Below are 16,076 nucleotides of genomic sequence, written 5' to 3'. Positions count from 1 at the left end.
TCGGGACGGAACCGGGAGTTCGGGACTTGCTTTACGGGCACCGCACTAGGTCACCTAGCGCGCAAAAGCCGACATCTCACGCCCTGTCGGAGACAACAAGGCCGGTAAGCCCGGAGCGGTCTGTCCCTAAAAGCGCGCCGAAAATGCCCTGTGACAATGCCCTGAAACTGGTCTTGGGCGGTGACCGTGGGATGGCCCCGTTTTTTTTTTCCTGTCCTCACGTTCCCGTCTTTGTGCCCCGATGTCGGCCGTTCGTTGGCGCGGTCAACAACGACTCGGTCCACTTTGCCAAAGTCGCGGCACCCACTGTGACTCCAGTTTCCAGGAGCACCCAAGGGAATCATGTCCGTACCGAATGCACATTGAAGGGATCAATTCCACATCGAGAAACGGTTCAGTTGTTGATCGGCCAAGCTGGGGTTGAGTGAAATCACGCGCATACAGGCCAGCTGCAGTCTGAATACTTGATAAAGATGGAGCCCGAGACGCAACATCACCATGTGTGTAAGTGCAGAACCACACTCTGTTATTTGATCTCACTCACCCATCATCCTCGAGAGCGGTCTCAGTCTACTGTTTTGAGGCGCTTATCTGCAAGAGCTGTGTGTTAACGCTTTCTTTAACATTATAGCTATGAAGAGCCCTCGTTCCCTTGGAGTGGTCATCAAACTCGGTGAGGGAAAACCCCCAAAGTTTTCCTCGAAATAGCATGAAATGCTCTATGTTCATGTGAAACGACAATATTACACGCTGGATCTCATTAGCCACGGCTCACTGGGCTAACACTCACTCCCCCAGGAACCAGTTCCATTGTGGACGAAAAAACACATGAGCCCCTTCTATCCAATCTCACCCTAATAGTCGAGACAGCGGTCAAGCTACGTAAAGATGGGCACAAAGTCATCATTGTCTCATCCGGCGCCATCGGAGTTGGCCTCCAAAGAATGGACGTTGAGAGGAGACCAAAACACATCTCAAAGTTGCAGGCAAGTCCTCCTAGTTACACGACAAGAAGGATAATTTGGCTTACACCATAACAGGCCTTGGCAGCTATCGGACAGTGTCGCCTAATGAGTCTGTGGGACAGCTTGTTCAACCATCTCAGACAGCCCATCGCCCAGATCTTGCTCACCAGGAGCGATATTTCCGATGTGAGTGGGGATCACACCACCTGAATGATGAACGACTTTCCGCTGACTTTCCCTTCAGCGATCACGATATCTCAATGCGCAAAACACTATTCATGAGCTGCTCGATATGGGCGTGATCCCCATCGTCAACGAGAACGATACGCTGGCCGTATCTGAAATCAAGTTTGGTGACAACGATACTCTGTCAGCCATCACCGCCGCCATGGTCCACGCCGATCTCCTCTTCCTCATGACCGACGTCGACTGTCTCTATGACAAGAACCCCAGAACCAACCCTGACGCCCAGCCAATCGAGGTTGTGGAAGATATCGGTGCTCTTGTTGCCGATGGTAAGAAGCTCCATTCTATTCCTGTAGCACAGGGTCTCAAACAGCATCCTAACCATGTGCCTCCACTTTCCAGTCTCTCAAGCCGGCTCATCGCTCGGCACAGGCGGCATGTCCACCAAGATCGTAGCCGCCCGCCTTGCCACTTCCGCCGGCGTCACCACCGTGATCACTCGCTCTTCCAACCCTGGCAACATTCACAAGATCGTCAGGCATATCCAAGGCAGCCGTTCCCCGGCCTCCCTTACCACGCAGATCAACCACCCGTCCACAGCGTCTCTCGCCTCGCTCACCAACAATTCCGACTCCGTCACTGGCACATCCACCCCAGCCGTGGCTGTCAACCCAAGCTCCGAGCAGGCCCCAGCCGTCATCGACCGCAGCCAGATCCCGCTTCACACGCGCTTCCTGCCCTCGCCCTCGCCCGTCCGCGACCGCTACTTCTGGATCCTGCACGGCCTGCGTCCGCATGGCACTTTGTACATCGACCAGGGCGCGTACAAGGCTCTCCTCGGCAAAGCTGGGCTGCTTCCCGTCGGCGTAGTGGACGTCGAGGGTTTCTTTGCTCAGCAAGAGGCTGTGCGCCTGTGCGTCGTTGACAAGCGCCGGTCTACGCCCGGTCCGGATGGCAAGATGTGGGAGGGTGAAGCGGTCGAGGTGGGCCGGTGCCTGACCAACTACGCGAGCGCCGAGATTGCAAGGATTAAGGGACATCAGAGCGTGGAGATTGGGCAGCTGTTGGGGTATGCGGATAGCGAGTATGTGGCGCAGAGGGAGAGTGTGAGCTTTTACAATACGGTGAGTAGGCCGGCTAGTCCTGTTGGGGGACATCGGGCTTGAAGGTATGGCTTGGTAGAAAAAGTGCGATTATACAAAAACATGGACGGGGTTCGTACCTTGAAATTACGTGTTGAAAACGACGTAAACAGATACAATTTGAGTGTTGCGTAAGTCGGGATCTGGACGAACAATGGCTTCCACAGGTATAAAAACAACGAGGTCGAGAGGATCCCATCACACTTCCTAATAAAGGATGTAGGTATGTCTCGGTCCTGCCCCATTGCTCGACGAGAAAAAAGATCAAATTATATCTGCCCAGATAAAAATGCTGGAGGTATCTGATTCTGACCAAAAGTGTATGTGTGTGTTGTAAACGCCAGGACGCCTTTATGGTACTTCCCTAAAGCAAAAAAAAAGTTCATATGACCTTCTCTTTTCCAAGCCTTCGTTAATTCCTTCCCTCTTTCTTACTCGGACCGACACTTTAACCAGCAAAGAGGGTGTCCTCATCACGGAGGTACTCGCCGCAGTCCGATTGACGGAAGCAAACGATACCCGTGGGATCAAGGCGGCGTGCCTCGGTTGTGCTACGAGCTGTGACACCGAAGCCAAGGGGGATATCAGCCATGCTGTAGACGACGACACCGGAGTGCTCGGGGCAGTCCTCGGACCAACGGCCGACGTGGGCCTTGACGACTGTTTTCAAATGCCCGTTAGTTTTCATGAGGCTAGTAGGACAGAGAACCAGGAGATGGAGAGGTATACCGTTCGAGCCGTAGAGGAAGGGCTGGGCACCGTTGTCCTTGACCCAGATCTTATGACGGGCGTGCTCCGAGAGGATAGGAACTATAAGGTTGGTAATCAGGTTGTTAGCTTTCACATACATTCCAACTGTTTCAGTAACCGCATAAGGATTCGGCATTGGACATGGAACGTACGGGCAGTGATGTGAAGTCTGAACTTTCCCGTCTTGGTCATCTTTCCAAGGCAGGTACCCAGGCTGAGGAGGGCATCGCGGCTGACACTGGTGGCGAGGTTGGCAACGGAGAGACGGACGTAGTAAACCTGTATATCATCATCTTTGTCAGTTTATCTGGCCCTTATTCTGGTTGGTGGTGGTGTGGTGGCTGTCATCGCCGTCGCAACGGCTGTCGTTGTCCTCGGTGGCGCACAGCCAAAAGGGAAGAGACGGTGTATCGAGCAAGGTCGAGAGGAAGCGAGGGAGGCGAGAGAGGCAGGACGTACGCGAGAGTGGTTCAGACGGAAAACGTATCTGTCGCCATCATCGAGAGGAGCGATAAGACTCTTGAGATCGGTGCAGTAGTTTGCAAGCTTTAGGGTGCCAAAGCAATCAGTCAGCTGTTGTTCATCCTTGTTTGAATATGACATTGTTTCGGCACTGAAACTGACCTTCTCGAAGACGGTCTTCTGCTCCGTTTCTGTAAGAGGGCGCATCTTGTCGGTGTGTTGTGAATTGATGGAGTTGGTGATGCAATGCGAGGGAATCTCCAAGCGCTGACAGCCGCAACCGATGGAGGTTCGCCCGCGTTTCTCTGCCAGAACTTTTTTTTATCGACAAGGAAACCCACTCTTCCGATAATGGGGAGACGCCAAGCCATCAATTCTCCGCTTTAGATGCAATGGCTGCAGTGGATACTCGTAGCTAAAATAGCCGAGTCCCACTTTTACCCGCTTCTACGTTTGCCGTGCGCGACCCCAGCGTGCCGCCCTAGCGACACTGTCACAGGCCGGCAACTGAAGTGACAACCTGAAGCGGATAATATGCCACATCCATGAAGTTTATATTTCCAGAGGGAACTCCTGCATCGCGATGTTCATCCAAGTCCTGGTGTGATGGAAGAAACAAACCCCAGTCGAGGCCAATGATCTCCAGCTGTATCCAGCGGGCTACTCTCTTTCAGGATTCGGTCCTCATCTACACGATTGTTTTCCTGCGCGGCGAGCCTGGCTGACTTCTCAATCGTCCTGGTAGCCCAGATTGCTGGCAGGGTTAACCGTGCAAGTTAGCTTTCCAGAGATTGTAATGCATATCGGAGTGATATCGCAGCAAAGAAGCTCGCTGTTCAACTGACAAAAGCGTAACTAGAAGGCCACTTGACGTTGGAAGTGGCAGCTTGTGGTTCTGGTCGTGAATGGGTCGAGCCATGGCCTTGCACCCATCAAAGAGGGATTATAAGTCAACTTCTACTGACACAAAAAGAAGCCAAACTAGTATCAAGCATCGAGTTGATCGATTGCCATTCAGACTCCTCAACCAGTGTCTCCGTTCCTGTCCGAGGTTCTCAAGTGGGGAGGTGTTGATGACTACATAGTGGCAAACGAGACGTGGGAGTATTGTGGTATAGAATACCACCGAATGCACCGAATTCATCCATCTCGAAGGAATATGAAGTGTGACCAACCAAACTGGCTCACGTTGGGCGCGCTGGTTAGAGGAATCTCATGATACCCAACCCACCACGATGCGCAACATTACGTATTCGACTATCTCGTCGTAGAAATCACGGATGCGCAAGGAGCTTCCCTTACGCGGTAATCGCCGAAGACCTTACTGCGCCTTCTTGGCCAGACCTGTAGATGGGAAAAGGTATGTATGGTGAGAGAGAGATGCTGGAGTGTGAGGATACCGACATTGTGGTTCGTCCAACTGGGAGAGAACGTCCCTTGTTGTTCATCTGCGCAAACGAAGACAAAGAACAACGGTGAAGGATTATAGTGGAAGGAGAAGACGGAAGTGAAAAGAAGCATTGCAGTAACGTCCAGCTGTTTGGGTCTCGACAATCCTCTCTGGTTGGAGTCAGGTCGATGCAGGTACTGCGATGACGGAGAGACAGTCCGAAAGCGCGGACCCCACTGGAAAGCTTCCATGTGCCCCGCCCTCCAGGTACCCACTTTATACCCCTCAAGCCCGAACAGGAGCCAACAGTATATGGTGACAGGAAGACCGCTGAAGATTCGAGTCGCTTCGTTCTTGCGGGCAGCCTGCTTGCTTGTCACTATGATGTCGTCGCTTCCCGTGCGCCCGCCCGCACAGCTACCTCTACTTGCGACAGGCTGCGAGGACCATCGAGAAGCAGCTAGAGGTAGATACTCATCCCACTTGCTCTTGCACGGCCAGCTCGGGCATCAACTCGCGACTTCTCTCCCCACCAAGGCTCACGAATAAATTCCACTCCTTCTGACCTCTCCCCCCCGTCAGCGATTCTTTGTTTGTTCCCCAGATCAAAACACAAAAGTCTACTAAGAGATACCCCAAACACAATTGTTCTTTTCTTCTCCAAGATATACATCAAGAGTGAAGCCTCACGTCACACTAGCTTCATCTCAACATTTCCGCGATTTTTCTCTTTTGTACATCAACAATAACACATACACACACACCCCCAATCGAAACACAACACCACACAAATTCTGTAGGGACCAACAGAGTCTCGCACACTAATTCATCATGACGTCGAAAATGGAATTTACAGACCGGGCCAAGAAGGCATTGGAGGATGCCATGGCCCTGGCAGAGCAATACGCCCACTCGCAACTCCTCCCCGTTCATCTGGCAGTCGCGCTTCTCGACCCTCTCCCAGATCCGAGCAAGGACCAGCAAAATGCACCAGCCGGGGCAACCAGCTCTCTCTTCCGCCAAGTCATTGAGAGAGCCCACGGCGATCCCCAGCTGTTCGACCGCGCCCTCAAGAAGGCCCTCGTCCGCCTCCCCAGCCAAGACCCTCCTCCCGACCATGTCTCGATGGCTCCTTCCTTCCATACAGTCCTGCGCAAGGCCAACGAGCTGCAGAAGACGCAAAAAGACACATACATTGCCGTCGACCACCTTATCACAGCCCTGGCCGAGGAGCCCTCGATCATGAATGCGCTCAAGGAGGCCAACATTCCCAAGCCAAAGCTCGTTACCGATGCCATCCAGGCCATTCGCGGTACCAAGCGCGTCGACTCTCGCAATGCTGACACTGAAGAGGAGCACGAGAATCTCGCCAAGTTCACCATTGATATGACAGCCATGGCCAGGGAAGGCAAGATTGATCCCGTCATTGGTCGTGAGGAGGAAATTCGGAGAGTGATCCGTATTCTTTCACGTCGTACCAAGAACAACCCTGTCCTTATCGGTGAGCCTGGTGTCGGTAAGACTACCGTCGTTGAGGGTCTCGCTCAGCGCATCGTCAACGCTGATGTGCCCGACAATCTGGCCAACTGCAAGCTTCTGTCTCTTGATGTCGGTGCCCTGGTGGCTGGTAGCAAGTACAGGGGTGAGTTTGAAGAGCGCATGAAGGGAGTTCTGAAGGAGATCTCCGAGTCCAAGGAGATGATCATCCTTTTCATCGATGAAATCCATTTGCTCATGGGCGCTGGCGCGTCCGGAGAAGGTGGCATGGATGCGGCCAACCTTTTGAAGCCAATGCTCGCCCGTGGTCAGCTTCACTGCATTGGCGCTACCACCCTGGCCGAGTACCGCAAGTACATCGAGAAGGATGCTGCCTTTGAACGTCGTTTCCAGCAGGTCATTGTCAAGGAGCCTTCCGTTTCTGAGACAATCTCCATTCTACGTGGTCTCAAGGAGAAGTACGAGGTGCACCATGGTGTCACTATTTCCGATGCTGCCATTGTGGCCGCTGCAAATCTTGCGGCCCGCTACCTCACTTCCCGCAGACTTCCTGATTCGGCTATCGATTTGATCGACGAGGCGGCTGCCGCAGTCAGAGTCGCTCGAGAATCGCAGCCCGAAATCATCGATTCCTTGGAGCGCAAGTTGCGTCAGCTCAAGATTGAGATTCACGCCTTGTCTCGCGAGAAGGATGAGGCTTCCAAGGCTCGTCTTGAACAGGCGAAGAAGGATGCCGAGAATGTGGAGGAGGAGCTCAGACCCCTCCGTGAGAAATACGAACAGGAGAAACAGAGAGCCAAGGCTCTCCAGGAAGCCAGGATGAAGCTTGAGAGCTTGAGACAAAAGGCCGAAGAGGCTAGCAGAATGGGAGATCACAGCCGTGCTGCTGATCTTCAGTATTACGCCATCCCCGAGCAGGAGGCAGTAATCAAGAGGCTTGAGAAGGAAAAGGCTGCGGCTGACGCTGCGCTCAACGCCGCTGCGGCCGAAACCGGCGGTGCCATGATCACCGATGTCGTTGGTCCCGATCAGATCAACGAGATTGTAGCACGGTGGACCGGTATTCCCGTCACACGCCTCAAGACCAGCGAGAAGGAGAAGCTTTTGCACATGGAGAAGCATCTCAGCAAGATTGTTGTCGGTCAGAAGGAGGCCGTTCAGTCTGTGTCCAACGCTATCAGACTGCAGCGGTCGGGTCTCTCCAACCCCAACCAGCCTCCCAGCTTCCTGTTCTGCGGTCCTTCGGGTACCGGTAAGACTCTGCTCACCAAGGCTCTTGCCGAGTTCCTGTTTGATGATCCTAAGGCCATGATCCGTTTCGACATGTCTGAGTATCAGGAGCGTCACTCTCTCAGCCGCATGATTGGTGCTCCTCCCGGCTACGTCGGTCACGACTCTGGTGGCCAGCTGACTGAGGCCCTTCGCCGCAAGCCGTTCTCCATCCTTCTCTTTGACGAGGTTGAAAAGGCAGCCAAGGAGGTCTTGACCGTTCTGCTACAGCTCATGGATGACGGTCGTATCACGGACGGTCAGGGCAGAGTCGTCGATGCCAGGAACTGCATCGTTGTCATGACGTCTAACTTGGGTGCTGAGTACCTTTCTCGTCCCAACGCCAAGGACGGCAAGATTGATCCAACCACTCGCGAGCTTGTCATGAACGCCCTGCGCAACTACTTCCTTCCCGAGTTCCTCAACCGTATCAGCTCAATTGTCATCTTCAACCGTCTCACTCGTCGCGAGATCCGCAAGATTGTCGAGCTACGCATTGCGGAAATCCAGAAGCGGCTCCAAGACAACGATCGCAATGTCAAAATCGAGGTGTCGGAAGAAGCCAAAGACAAGCTGGGTGCTCTTGGTTACTCGCCAGCTTATGGCGCTAGACCACTGCAACGTGTGCTTGAGAAGGAGGTTCTGAACCGCTTGGCCGTTTTGATCCTCCGTGGCAGCATCCGCGACGGTGAGGTTGCCAGGGTTGTCGTCCAAGACGGCAAGATTACAGTCCTTCCCAACCATCCCGAGGTCAATGATGAGGACGACGAAATGATGTTGGATGAGGAAGACGCAGTTGACGAGGTTGCGCCGGAATCTGAGATGGATGAGGATCTTTACGACGACTAGATGTCTAATAGGAAAGATGACTCAGTCATGCGCGACGACGTAGAGGTGGACTAGGAGGATTAGTGAAGAAGATAATCGTGGACGCCCCGAGTGTTAGGGAGACGGAAATTTGGTATCATGACTTGAGGAATTTGAAAATGGGATAGCCTTCGGGGTTTAAAGCATGCACATTTTGCATTTGGAGTTTGGGGCCTGTATGTTTAGGTACGTTACATGATATGAAACGAAAGATGTTATGATTCACATGAGGTAGACATGATGTATCTAAAAGAACGGCGGAGAATTGATTCTGAAGATTTAGTGGGAATCAAAATCATGTGTTTACATCAGCCGTGGTCCTTGACATACACTAGGTACATATGATACTCTCCTTCCGCGTACAGTGCAAAGATCATATACAACTTAGCTACTACCGTAACAAAGCTGATTCCGTGTTGCCACGATGACTGAAGTGAACTGCTAAATGGTGAACAAATGTGATTATGGTGTGAGTCTAACGCACCGGTCTCAGACCGTTCCCCAGTCTTGGGTCAAGGGCGAACAAGTAGTCTCGGTTCCTTGCAATAGATGTCCCGTCTTGTGTGTATGTAAGTTGATTACATGGGAGGAGGATCCGGCAAAGTGCCGACCGGCTTGCTGGTTAGACCCGACTGTTGTTGAGCATGAGCAGACGGCCAAAAACAAAGCTACCCCGACCTCAACCACATAACTGGAAGGTAGGCTTGTCTCGGATGAACCCCAAAAGCTTGTCAATTTGGATCCAGGGAATTTGTCAAAACGCAGGAGCAGGATTGTTTACACGAGATATGTATGTGCCTTGGTGTAAGAGCTGGCCCCGCGTGGAGCTTTAGACGACAGGGATTGGATTCAGCCCGCTCTACACTGTAGCTCCGGCAGGCAAAAGCCCACCTCCCCACAACTCCCGCGCATTGGAGGGCCCGAATTGGTGGAAACCTAACGGACCCAAAAAATGTTGTGAGCCCCGAGTCCCGTCCCGACCTCCGCGATCCGAGTCGACTTGCTTGCTGCTCCAGGCGTGCGCGCGAGCAGCCCCGTCCCGTTCCGTTTCCAGATTCCCCCGTCTCCGCGCCTGCCTGCCGCCTACCTGTATACCTAACCCCAACACCTCGTAACGCGATCACCAACACCCGGCTTCCTCGACCGACCGACCGACCGACCGACCGACCGACCGATTGCTCCAGCGCCTGCGCCAGTCCCGTCCAAGGCCGGAAGACTCCCCGTCGTCGTTAACGTGGGCGTGTGGTGCTACACTTTCCTTATACGTTCGTCCACACATACAAACCACACACAGTTCGCCATGAACTCTGTAACGACCTCGACAATAGGCCGCCTGGCCTTCGGCGTTTCGCGTCTCAGCGCCGTCACCAACGTTGCCGGCGCCGTGCGCCACGCCAGCACACACCCCACCACCGCCATCCCAAAACCGACCACAGCGGTTCTCAAGACAAGCCCATTGGCCGAGGAGACGGCTGTCGAGCTCAAGAGCCCATCCAGGCTGCAGCTCAAGTCAGAGCCAGGAAACAAGGGAAACCCCAAGGGCCATGGCGATCGCATCTGGGCGTTTCACCACATTGAGCAAGGCCAGGTGATCTACTCGACCAAGCCCGTTATCTCTGTACGCAACCACCCTCCCTCCCTTGTCAAGCCCTCTTTTCATCATCATCTTCTAGTTCCAATCAATCAACTAACCATTTGGGCAAACCCTTCCTACAGCACCAACACCTCATCCGCCAACAACCCTTCACCGGCAAGAACCTCGTCCCCCGCAAGATCCGCAAGGACTACTGGCGCCCACTCGCCATGATCGAGCTGGCGGGCAAGGACCAAGGTGCGGTCGGCCGATCCGTCTACCAGAAGCTGCGAGAGTTCAAGAAGCGGCACGAGCTGGACTGGGCCAACGAGGCCGAGGAAGGCCGCAAGCTGATGCACAAGTCCAAGCGTGAGCGCGGCCAGGAGCTCAACGACCAGAAACCCAACAGCGTGGCCGACATGGCGGCCGTGCTGGCGGGAGCCGGCAAGGGTAACCTCATGTGGCAGGTGTCTCGCCTTGGGTCTTCGTCAGAATTGGTGGGCGAGATCAAGAAGGCGAGCGGGGCGGTGGAAAAGGGGGCTGTTGTCGACGTCAAGAGGCAGCTGAGAAGGGCAACGGTGTACTGGACCAACGAGCAGGATAAGTTCCACGCGAGGGAGTGGAGCGATAACGTCAGCCATGAGGTTGGTATCCCTGGCGAGGCCGAGAAGAAGAGGATGCCTATTAGGATGAGCAGCGAGTAAGGGGTCATGGTCAGTCATGGAAGGGGTTAGGTGGGGTGGAAGAAGGAGGAATGCGGCCTTGTCGAGGTGCTCTCCGGTCGGAAGAAGGAGATGTGAAGGTTGAGCGCCGCAGACAGCGGGGCAGGTATGTGAGTGAGGACAACCAACCCGGAAATGGAAAGTTCTCTTAAGACAGTCCATGCCACCCTTCTAGGCCATAAACCATCATACTCTGGGTGTACAATTGTTCTGTATCATCACATGTGTGGGGGGTATTTTTTTTTTAGGTAAAAACAGGTCGGTCGATTGACCTCGCTGACCCGGGTTTGTATTCATAGTTCTCTGTAAAAATGACTATTTTATGCAATGCCGCAGTCCTCCTGGAATTTGTGTGGAGTAGACTTGAGCTCATCGATGTGGCTAAACTGCCATTGAGATCTCTCCTGTGTCGTCCCGTTGCTCATTGCAAGTACACCTTGAATTGACGAGACACCCTTCTATAATGCCGTTCCCTCTATATTTTGATGCCGTCTCGATACAAAACCTAATGTTTGCCAGCGATCCCTCGGATATTCATTGCTTCTGCCAATATTGATATTGGGGCCCTCAATGTTGATGATAACAACTCAGATGCGTGACCTGAACAAGACCCAAAACTTGGGTCTTGTCATACAACCGTTTCGTTCTCCTACTCCATCTTTTTCGGCTTCAAAGCGAACTTCTTGAGATACTCATAGTCGGCCACATTCTTGTCGACCGTCTCCCTGATTATCTTCTGTCCCTCCTCGCCGTATTTTTCCTTCCATTCCTTGTCCTCTTCCTCTTGAGTCGGTGTCTTCTGTTCCGTTATGTAACATTAGCTTCATCTTTATCAAAACGTCCGCACAGCATCCAGAGTGATGCGAAAACAAGATATAGTAAACAAGAGACTTACAGCCTTATGCGACCGCGGTGTCAGCTCGGTACTCCCAATCGCATCATCGTGAAACCCGTTCCACTTCTCAAACGCCTCCTTAGCTGTCCTCTGGCTCTCATCGTCATCCCACTTGAGCATCTTGGGGTCAAAGTCCACGCCGATGGCCTCACAGTAAGCTCTTAGCGTGCCCTCCGGGTCGTCGAGCAGGTCATCTGCGTCAACGACCGTGATCTTCACGGGACCTGGTATGTTTTCCAGCTGCCTGCTGAGCGCGGGGCCTTGCTCCAGTCGTTCGTCTCTATCGGGACCACTCCATGCCGACACGCTGTCTTCCTTCATCTGCCCAAACATCGTGCCCCTCGACTTACGCGTCTCCTCGGAATCGTACTTGCTTTCCTCGGCAATGATTCCTTTGGCATGCAAGAATTCGAAGAGCCTGCGGAGCTCGACGTAGCCTGCCTCGCTGGGCATGAACTCGTCGAATCCCGTCTTTTTGTTCAGCGGTGGAATGGTGCAGCGGTAGTAGCTCGGGATGGCCTTTCGTGGGTGGCGAATCAGGAATGTCCAATGGAAGAGCATGAGAAGGGAGGTGGGAATGATAGTCGGGTTGCTGTCTGCTACCGGGTTGGGGTGGCGATCGAGCGAGCGCGCCGGGCCTAAAGGACGGTCGCCGTTGGGAGGCACGATGTAGTAGGCCATGTCTTTGATAAAGACACGGGTCTTCTATGAAGTGGAATCGGAGTTAGACTATATAAATAATGTCGCCGGCAGATGATGTCCCGTGAGGAGAGATAGAACGAGATACAGGGTTCGGTGCACACTTACGTCGTTCTCCAACGTCTCCTTCAAGATTCTGCCCATGACATCGTCGTACCGGACTTCCGCATACCCGCTCTTCTCTCTTGCGGCCTCGTCATGGTCGTAGCGCGTGCTCATGCGTTCGGGGCCATAGTAGAAGGCATCACCAAAGGGTTCGTGCACACAACTCAGGGCATCTGGGCGGGTCATAAACACCTATGGAGTTGACATTTGATTAGACTTTTGGCTATGGTCTTCTTCTCTTCTTCGAACTGACGGAACATACCCGTTCGAAGGCCGTGGAGCAAGCCCGAGGATGGGTTGCCACGAAGATGGGTCTGCGATCCGGACTGCTGCTCATCTTAATGCTTCGAGATGCGAATAGTGGCTGCACTGCACTTGGAACGAATAGAGGACTTTGGTGAGGTTCCGTAAGCTTTTCGGCTGCTTGGAAGCGAGAAGATAGGGTCGAGTTGGTTTGGAATTACGAGGAAACAATGAGGAGACCGGGGAGGAAGAGCCCGGTACTTGTACCAACTGACATTCCGGACCTGGATGTTCGGCACCGAATGATCAGACGCAACTACTTCCCAGAACGAAGAGACAACGTCGACATCGGAAGAGTACGCTGCAGGTCCCCTGGATGATCTTTTCCCAGCTTGGTTCCCTACATGGAAAGATTGGAGTATTCAAGGGCCTTTTGCGGGGTGTACTCCTGCCATTTGAACAGGAAGCCAGAGGCAGGCGAGGCGAGATTTGTACGACTCTCGGCTGATTGGGCAAGAATAGGTGAGAAGTCTCCAGTTATCCGCGGACTTGGTTTCCATATTCGCCAGACCTATTCTGACATTCCACAGCTGACTTGAGCCACTTGGGTGGGAAAGAGATTTAACATGCACTGGCGAAGGGTAGTGTAGTGTAGACCTGCATCCTGAGAACAGAGGGAGACGACGTCATTGGGTCGCTAGCCTTGGAAGCTCTAACAGAGTAGCTTTGAAATGTGGGGAAGAAATACTTCTCCAACACGATCCCTGTTCTGTCCTCCTCGGCTGCAGAGAGCTTCATTCAACGTGGGGGTGTGTTGCCTTTTGTGTATGGTTGGGTGTTGGTAAGTGTTGACAAAGAAGCCAAAGTGTGCAGTACCACCTCTGCGGTGCAAGCTGAGCACTTTTCCAAACAAAGGCAAGGATTGATCTAATACTCCGACAAAAGAACAGTCACGAATGAAAGAAGGAAGAAGTGCCCCAGTAACATTGGGTATAGTTGCTGTGCAGAATGGCGGAGGTGCTGAAGACCTAGGAAGGAACTGTCTTGCCATGAAGCGAAGGAAGAAGCGAAAATACCTAGAACTGAAGGCAGATAGGAGACGCAAACAAACCGTGAAACAAGCCACTCGGCTTACATGCCACCGAGCTGTCCACCCCGGCATCATTCTGTGAAGCGCCAGATATCGATCAATCAAAAAGAACGAGGTGTACAAGGGCTGCAGTCAGCCTCGAATTTGCTGGCGTGACTTACGTTTAATATTTTGGATATTACATTTGTCTCCAGGTACACTTCGCCCATTCGCCTCATCCCACTCCCTTGACCATTACTGATTCTTCTTGGCCTTGACGACCTCCGCAGCCTGCGAGGGTTGGTTTTGGTACCCAGACTTTGAAAGCACGCCGAACAACTTCCACATGATCCAGGCAAAGCCAAGGAGTACCGCTAGCCCGGTGCCGCCGCTTACCCACTCCGCCTTGTTTGTGTCCAGGACTGGCACCTTGATCATGTTGCTCAAACGGCTGCCAATTGTCGGGCGAGGCTCGACATGCCAGAATACCGTCCTAGGGCCGAAAAGGCCGTCGTAGCCAAGGTTGGCCTTCTCGAACGGATTATTAGGGAACTTGGTACCTTCCTCAGCCGCGCAAGCCCAGAAAACAGCCGGGTATGGAACTTGAATATCGGTATAGCCGCCTTCAGCGGGAGATAGGTAGCGCAGATGCAAGGGGACTTGTACTGTCCAAGACTTTGATTCTTCATGTTCGGGAGGGGAAAGTTCCAGAAGAAGCGAAGACCCCCAGCGCTTCTCAACATATTCAGGAGCTTCAAGGTCCACGGGCTGAGAAATGTAGCGTAGACCAGTGAGATTCTTCGAGGCCAGAAAGAGGTCATCCGATAGTTGGTGCCTATCGGCGAAGATGGTCTTGGGAAGGGTGAAGTAGGCGTGTGGTGAGCAGTAGGCATCTTCGATAGGTGGCTTGCTGGACTCAAGCCTGAGTTTGAGGGTAGGGTGAAGACCTGTTGGCTCCAGAAACTCGGCGGAAAAGCTAGACTCGGCATCACGATGTCGAGAGGCAAAGGCAAACATAGTTGCAGACGGCTTTTTATCCTGTCCCAGCACGGTGAGAAGACCGGAAATTCCCAGCTCATGAGGCTCGAGGTGTCCTGGCCGGTCCGAGTTCAAGACTCCAACCTCGGTCCGTGTCTGTGGACGGGATGTCGCGTGGACCTCTTGCTTCTGGTAGGGCCATGTTGCAGTGAGCTTGACGGCGTGAGAGATGGCATCATATGAGATGTCCAGAGAGCTGGCGTTTGCCAAGCGGTCGGCCCTGGCAGCGCAAGATTGGTCCTTGGAAGATGAACATAGCTTCTCTTTAACGAGTGCAATGAATGGGGAAAGGTCTACCGATGGTTGGTAGAACTGGTAGGCAGCTGAGTGAGAGAAACGGTCCCTTGGCAGAGTCGTGAATGACTTCTATGTGAAGACGGTTAGCACAAACACCATGGTACAGGTGAGGAGGATGAATTCAACCCTCACCTCTGGGTTTTCGCACTGAACATTTCCGAAAATTTGATTGAGGGCAAGGCAGAGCGCTGGGGAAGTGGCATCGGCTTGCCCTGCCGGGGTGTAGAACAGATGGAAGCCAGGCGGCAGCCTAGCTAGCAAAGGGGTGATTGCCTCATATGGTTGAGAGCTGACATATCTGATGTGAAGCTCATGAGCTGTGCCCAAGAGCGCTTGTAGGTCTTTCGGTAACTCATCGATTGCAATGGTGAGTCTGTCTTCACGGGCAGCCTGGATCTCTGGGCCGTTGAGGACACCGCCCTTGATCTTGAGCGTGGTTGGCTCGATTGAGTCGCCTTGCTTCTGGATGAAGGTGATGCGCTCTCTCATGGCGGATCAACACTGCGTGAAAACGATTAGACTGATTGAGGCTGGGTGATTAGAGGTAGATGAGATGGGAAATTAGATCATCAAGATGTGTGTGGATGTAACAACTGTGTCTGGGTGGCGGTGTTAATATTGCGAGAGTACCTTAGTTGGTGTTGTTGTTGACGAGCTGAAGTGACGATAACGGGCCATCAACAGCTGCCAACAGCTCCAGTTCCACTGTCCACGTCTCGCTCCCCGCCGTCGCCCACCTTGGAAGAACCTGGTCTATGCTTCTTCGTGAAGCGAACCCTTTTGGGAAGCATGCAGACGGGATGCCAGGCTCTGATTGATCAGCTCAATAGTGGGTCAGCGTGATAAAGCCCCGCTGCGTCAAGATCATGGGCTATACCCAAATGGGTGACCGTGGCTCGCAAAGGAC

At 53.2% G+C, this 16,076-nt stretch overlaps 6 protein-coding genes across 6 annotated transcripts; 3 read left to right on the top strand and 3 right to left on the bottom strand.

Annotated features, from left to right (window-relative positions):
* The first annotated feature begins 110 nt into the window (after window positions 1-110).
* Window positions 111-2,588, top strand: pro-4 (proline-4). Its single transcript, XM_952137.3, has 6 exons — window positions 111-504; window positions 632-673; window positions 799-986; window positions 1,041-1,151; window positions 1,210-1,480; window positions 1,554-2,588. Exons 1-6 carry the CDS (start codon window positions 474-476, stop codon window positions 2,315-2,317), a joined length of 1,407 nt encoding a protein of 468 aa, XP_957230.2. The 5' UTR covers window positions 111-473; the 3' UTR covers window positions 2,318-2,588.
* Window positions 2,395-3,813, bottom strand: NCU00105 (ribosome biogenesis protein NIP7). Its single transcript, XM_952136.3, has 5 exons — window positions 3,668-3,813; window positions 3,503-3,589; window positions 3,196-3,322; window positions 3,023-3,103; window positions 2,395-2,953 (listed from the first exon to the last, which is right to left on the bottom strand). The coding sequence occupies exons 1-5, from the start codon at window positions 3,710-3,712 to the stop codon at window positions 2,742-2,744; spliced, it is 552 nt and encodes a 183-aa protein (XP_957229.2). The 5' UTR covers window positions 3,713-3,813; the 3' UTR covers window positions 2,395-2,741.
* A 1,418-nt stretch (window positions 3,814-5,231) lies between these two features.
* hsp98 (heat shock protein 98) lies at window positions 5,232-8,935 on the top strand. The gene has a single exon (XM_952135.3). The coding sequence runs from the start codon at window positions 5,727-5,729 to the stop codon at window positions 8,508-8,510; it is 2,784 nt and encodes a 927-aa protein (XP_957228.1). The 5' UTR covers window positions 5,232-5,726; the 3' UTR covers window positions 8,511-8,935.
* A 538-nt stretch (window positions 8,936-9,473) lies between these two features.
* NCU00103 (hypothetical protein) lies at window positions 9,474-11,157 on the top strand. Its single transcript, XM_952134.2, has 2 exons — window positions 9,474-10,146; window positions 10,245-11,157. The coding sequence occupies exons 1-2, from the start codon at window positions 9,829-9,831 to the stop codon at window positions 10,803-10,805; spliced, it is 879 nt and encodes a 292-aa protein (XP_957227.1). The 5' UTR covers window positions 9,474-9,828; the 3' UTR covers window positions 10,806-11,157.
* On the bottom strand, window positions 11,070-13,637 carry NCU00102 (hypothetical protein). The gene is made up of 4 exons (XM_952133.3): window positions 12,785-13,637; window positions 12,526-12,714; window positions 11,719-12,423; window positions 11,070-11,622 (listed from the first exon to the last, which is right to left on the bottom strand). The coding sequence occupies exons 1-4, from the start codon at window positions 12,857-12,859 to the stop codon at window positions 11,473-11,475; spliced, it is 1,119 nt and encodes a 372-aa protein (XP_957226.1). The 5' UTR covers window positions 12,860-13,637; the 3' UTR covers window positions 11,070-11,472.
* NCU00101 (pbn-1) lies at window positions 13,195-15,809 on the bottom strand. Its single transcript, XM_952132.3, has 2 exons — window positions 15,302-15,809; window positions 13,195-15,238 (listed from the first exon to the last, which is right to left on the bottom strand). Exons 1-2 carry the CDS (start codon window positions 15,656-15,658, stop codon window positions 14,090-14,092), a joined length of 1,506 nt encoding a protein of 501 aa, XP_957225.1. The 5' UTR covers window positions 15,659-15,809; the 3' UTR covers window positions 13,195-14,089.
* Between the last annotated feature and the right edge of the window lie 267 nt (window positions 15,810-16,076).

Source organism: Neurospora crassa, linkage group III (genome assembly GCF_000182925.2).
Source record: "Neurospora crassa OR74A linkage group III, whole genome shotgun sequence".
NCBI classification, from domain to species: Eukaryota; Fungi; Ascomycota; class Sordariomycetes; order Sordariales; family Sordariaceae; genus Neurospora; species Neurospora crassa.
This window is presented reverse-complemented; position numbering and strand designations above follow the sequence as displayed.

Coding starts and splice junctions, on each gene's coding strand:
- pro-4 (XM_952137.3), top strand. CDS start 474: ATGGAGCCCGAGACGCAACATCACCATGTGT. Junction 1,152..1,209: donor CCAGGAGCGATATTTCCGAT/GTGAGTGGGGAT, acceptor CTTTCCCTTCAG/CGATCACGATATCTCAATGC. Junction 1,481..1,553: donor CGGTGCTCTTGTTGCCGATG/GTAAGAAGCTCC, acceptor TCCACTTTCCAG/TCTCTCAAGCCGGCTCATCG.
- hsp98 (XM_952135.3), top strand. CDS start 5,727: ATGACGTCGAAAATGGAATTTACAGACCGGGCCAAGAAGGCATTGGAG.
- NCU00102 (XM_952133.3), bottom strand. CDS start 12,859: ATGAGCAGCAGTCCGGATCGCAGACCCATCTTCGTGGCAACCCATCCT. Junction 12,715..12,784: donor GCTCCACGGCCTTCGAACGG/GTATGTTCCGTC, acceptor TCAACTCCATAG/GTGTTTATGACCCGCCCAGA. Junction 12,424..12,525: donor AGGAGACGTTGGAGAACGAC/GTAAGTGTGCAC, acceptor TCCACTTCATAG/AAGACCCGTGTCTTTATCAA.
- NCU00105 (XM_952136.3), bottom strand. CDS start 3,712: ATGCGCCCTCTTACAGAAACGGAGCAGAAGACCGTCTTCGAGAAG. Junction 3,323..3,502: donor TCCGTCTGAACCACTCTCGC/GTACGTCCTGCC, acceptor GATGATATACAG/GTTTACTACGTCCGTCTCTC. Junction 3,104..3,195: donor CAGACTTCACATCACTGCCC/GTACGTTCCATG, acceptor CCAACCTTATAG/TTCCTATCCTCTCGGAGCAC.
- NCU00101 (XM_952132.3), bottom strand. CDS start 15,658: ATGAGAGAGCGCATCACCTTCATCCAGAAGCAAGGCGACTCAATCGAG. Junction 15,239..15,301: donor TTCAGTGCGAAAACCCAGAG/GTGAGGGTTGAA, acceptor GTCTTCACATAG/AAGTCATTCACGACTCTGCC.
- NCU00103 (XM_952134.2), top strand. CDS start 9,829: ATGAACTCTGTAACGACCTCGACAATAGGCCGCCTGGCCTTCGGCGTT. Junction 10,147..10,244: donor CGACCAAGCCCGTTATCTCT/GTACGCAACCAC, acceptor CCCTTCCTACAG/CACCAACACCTCATCCGCCA.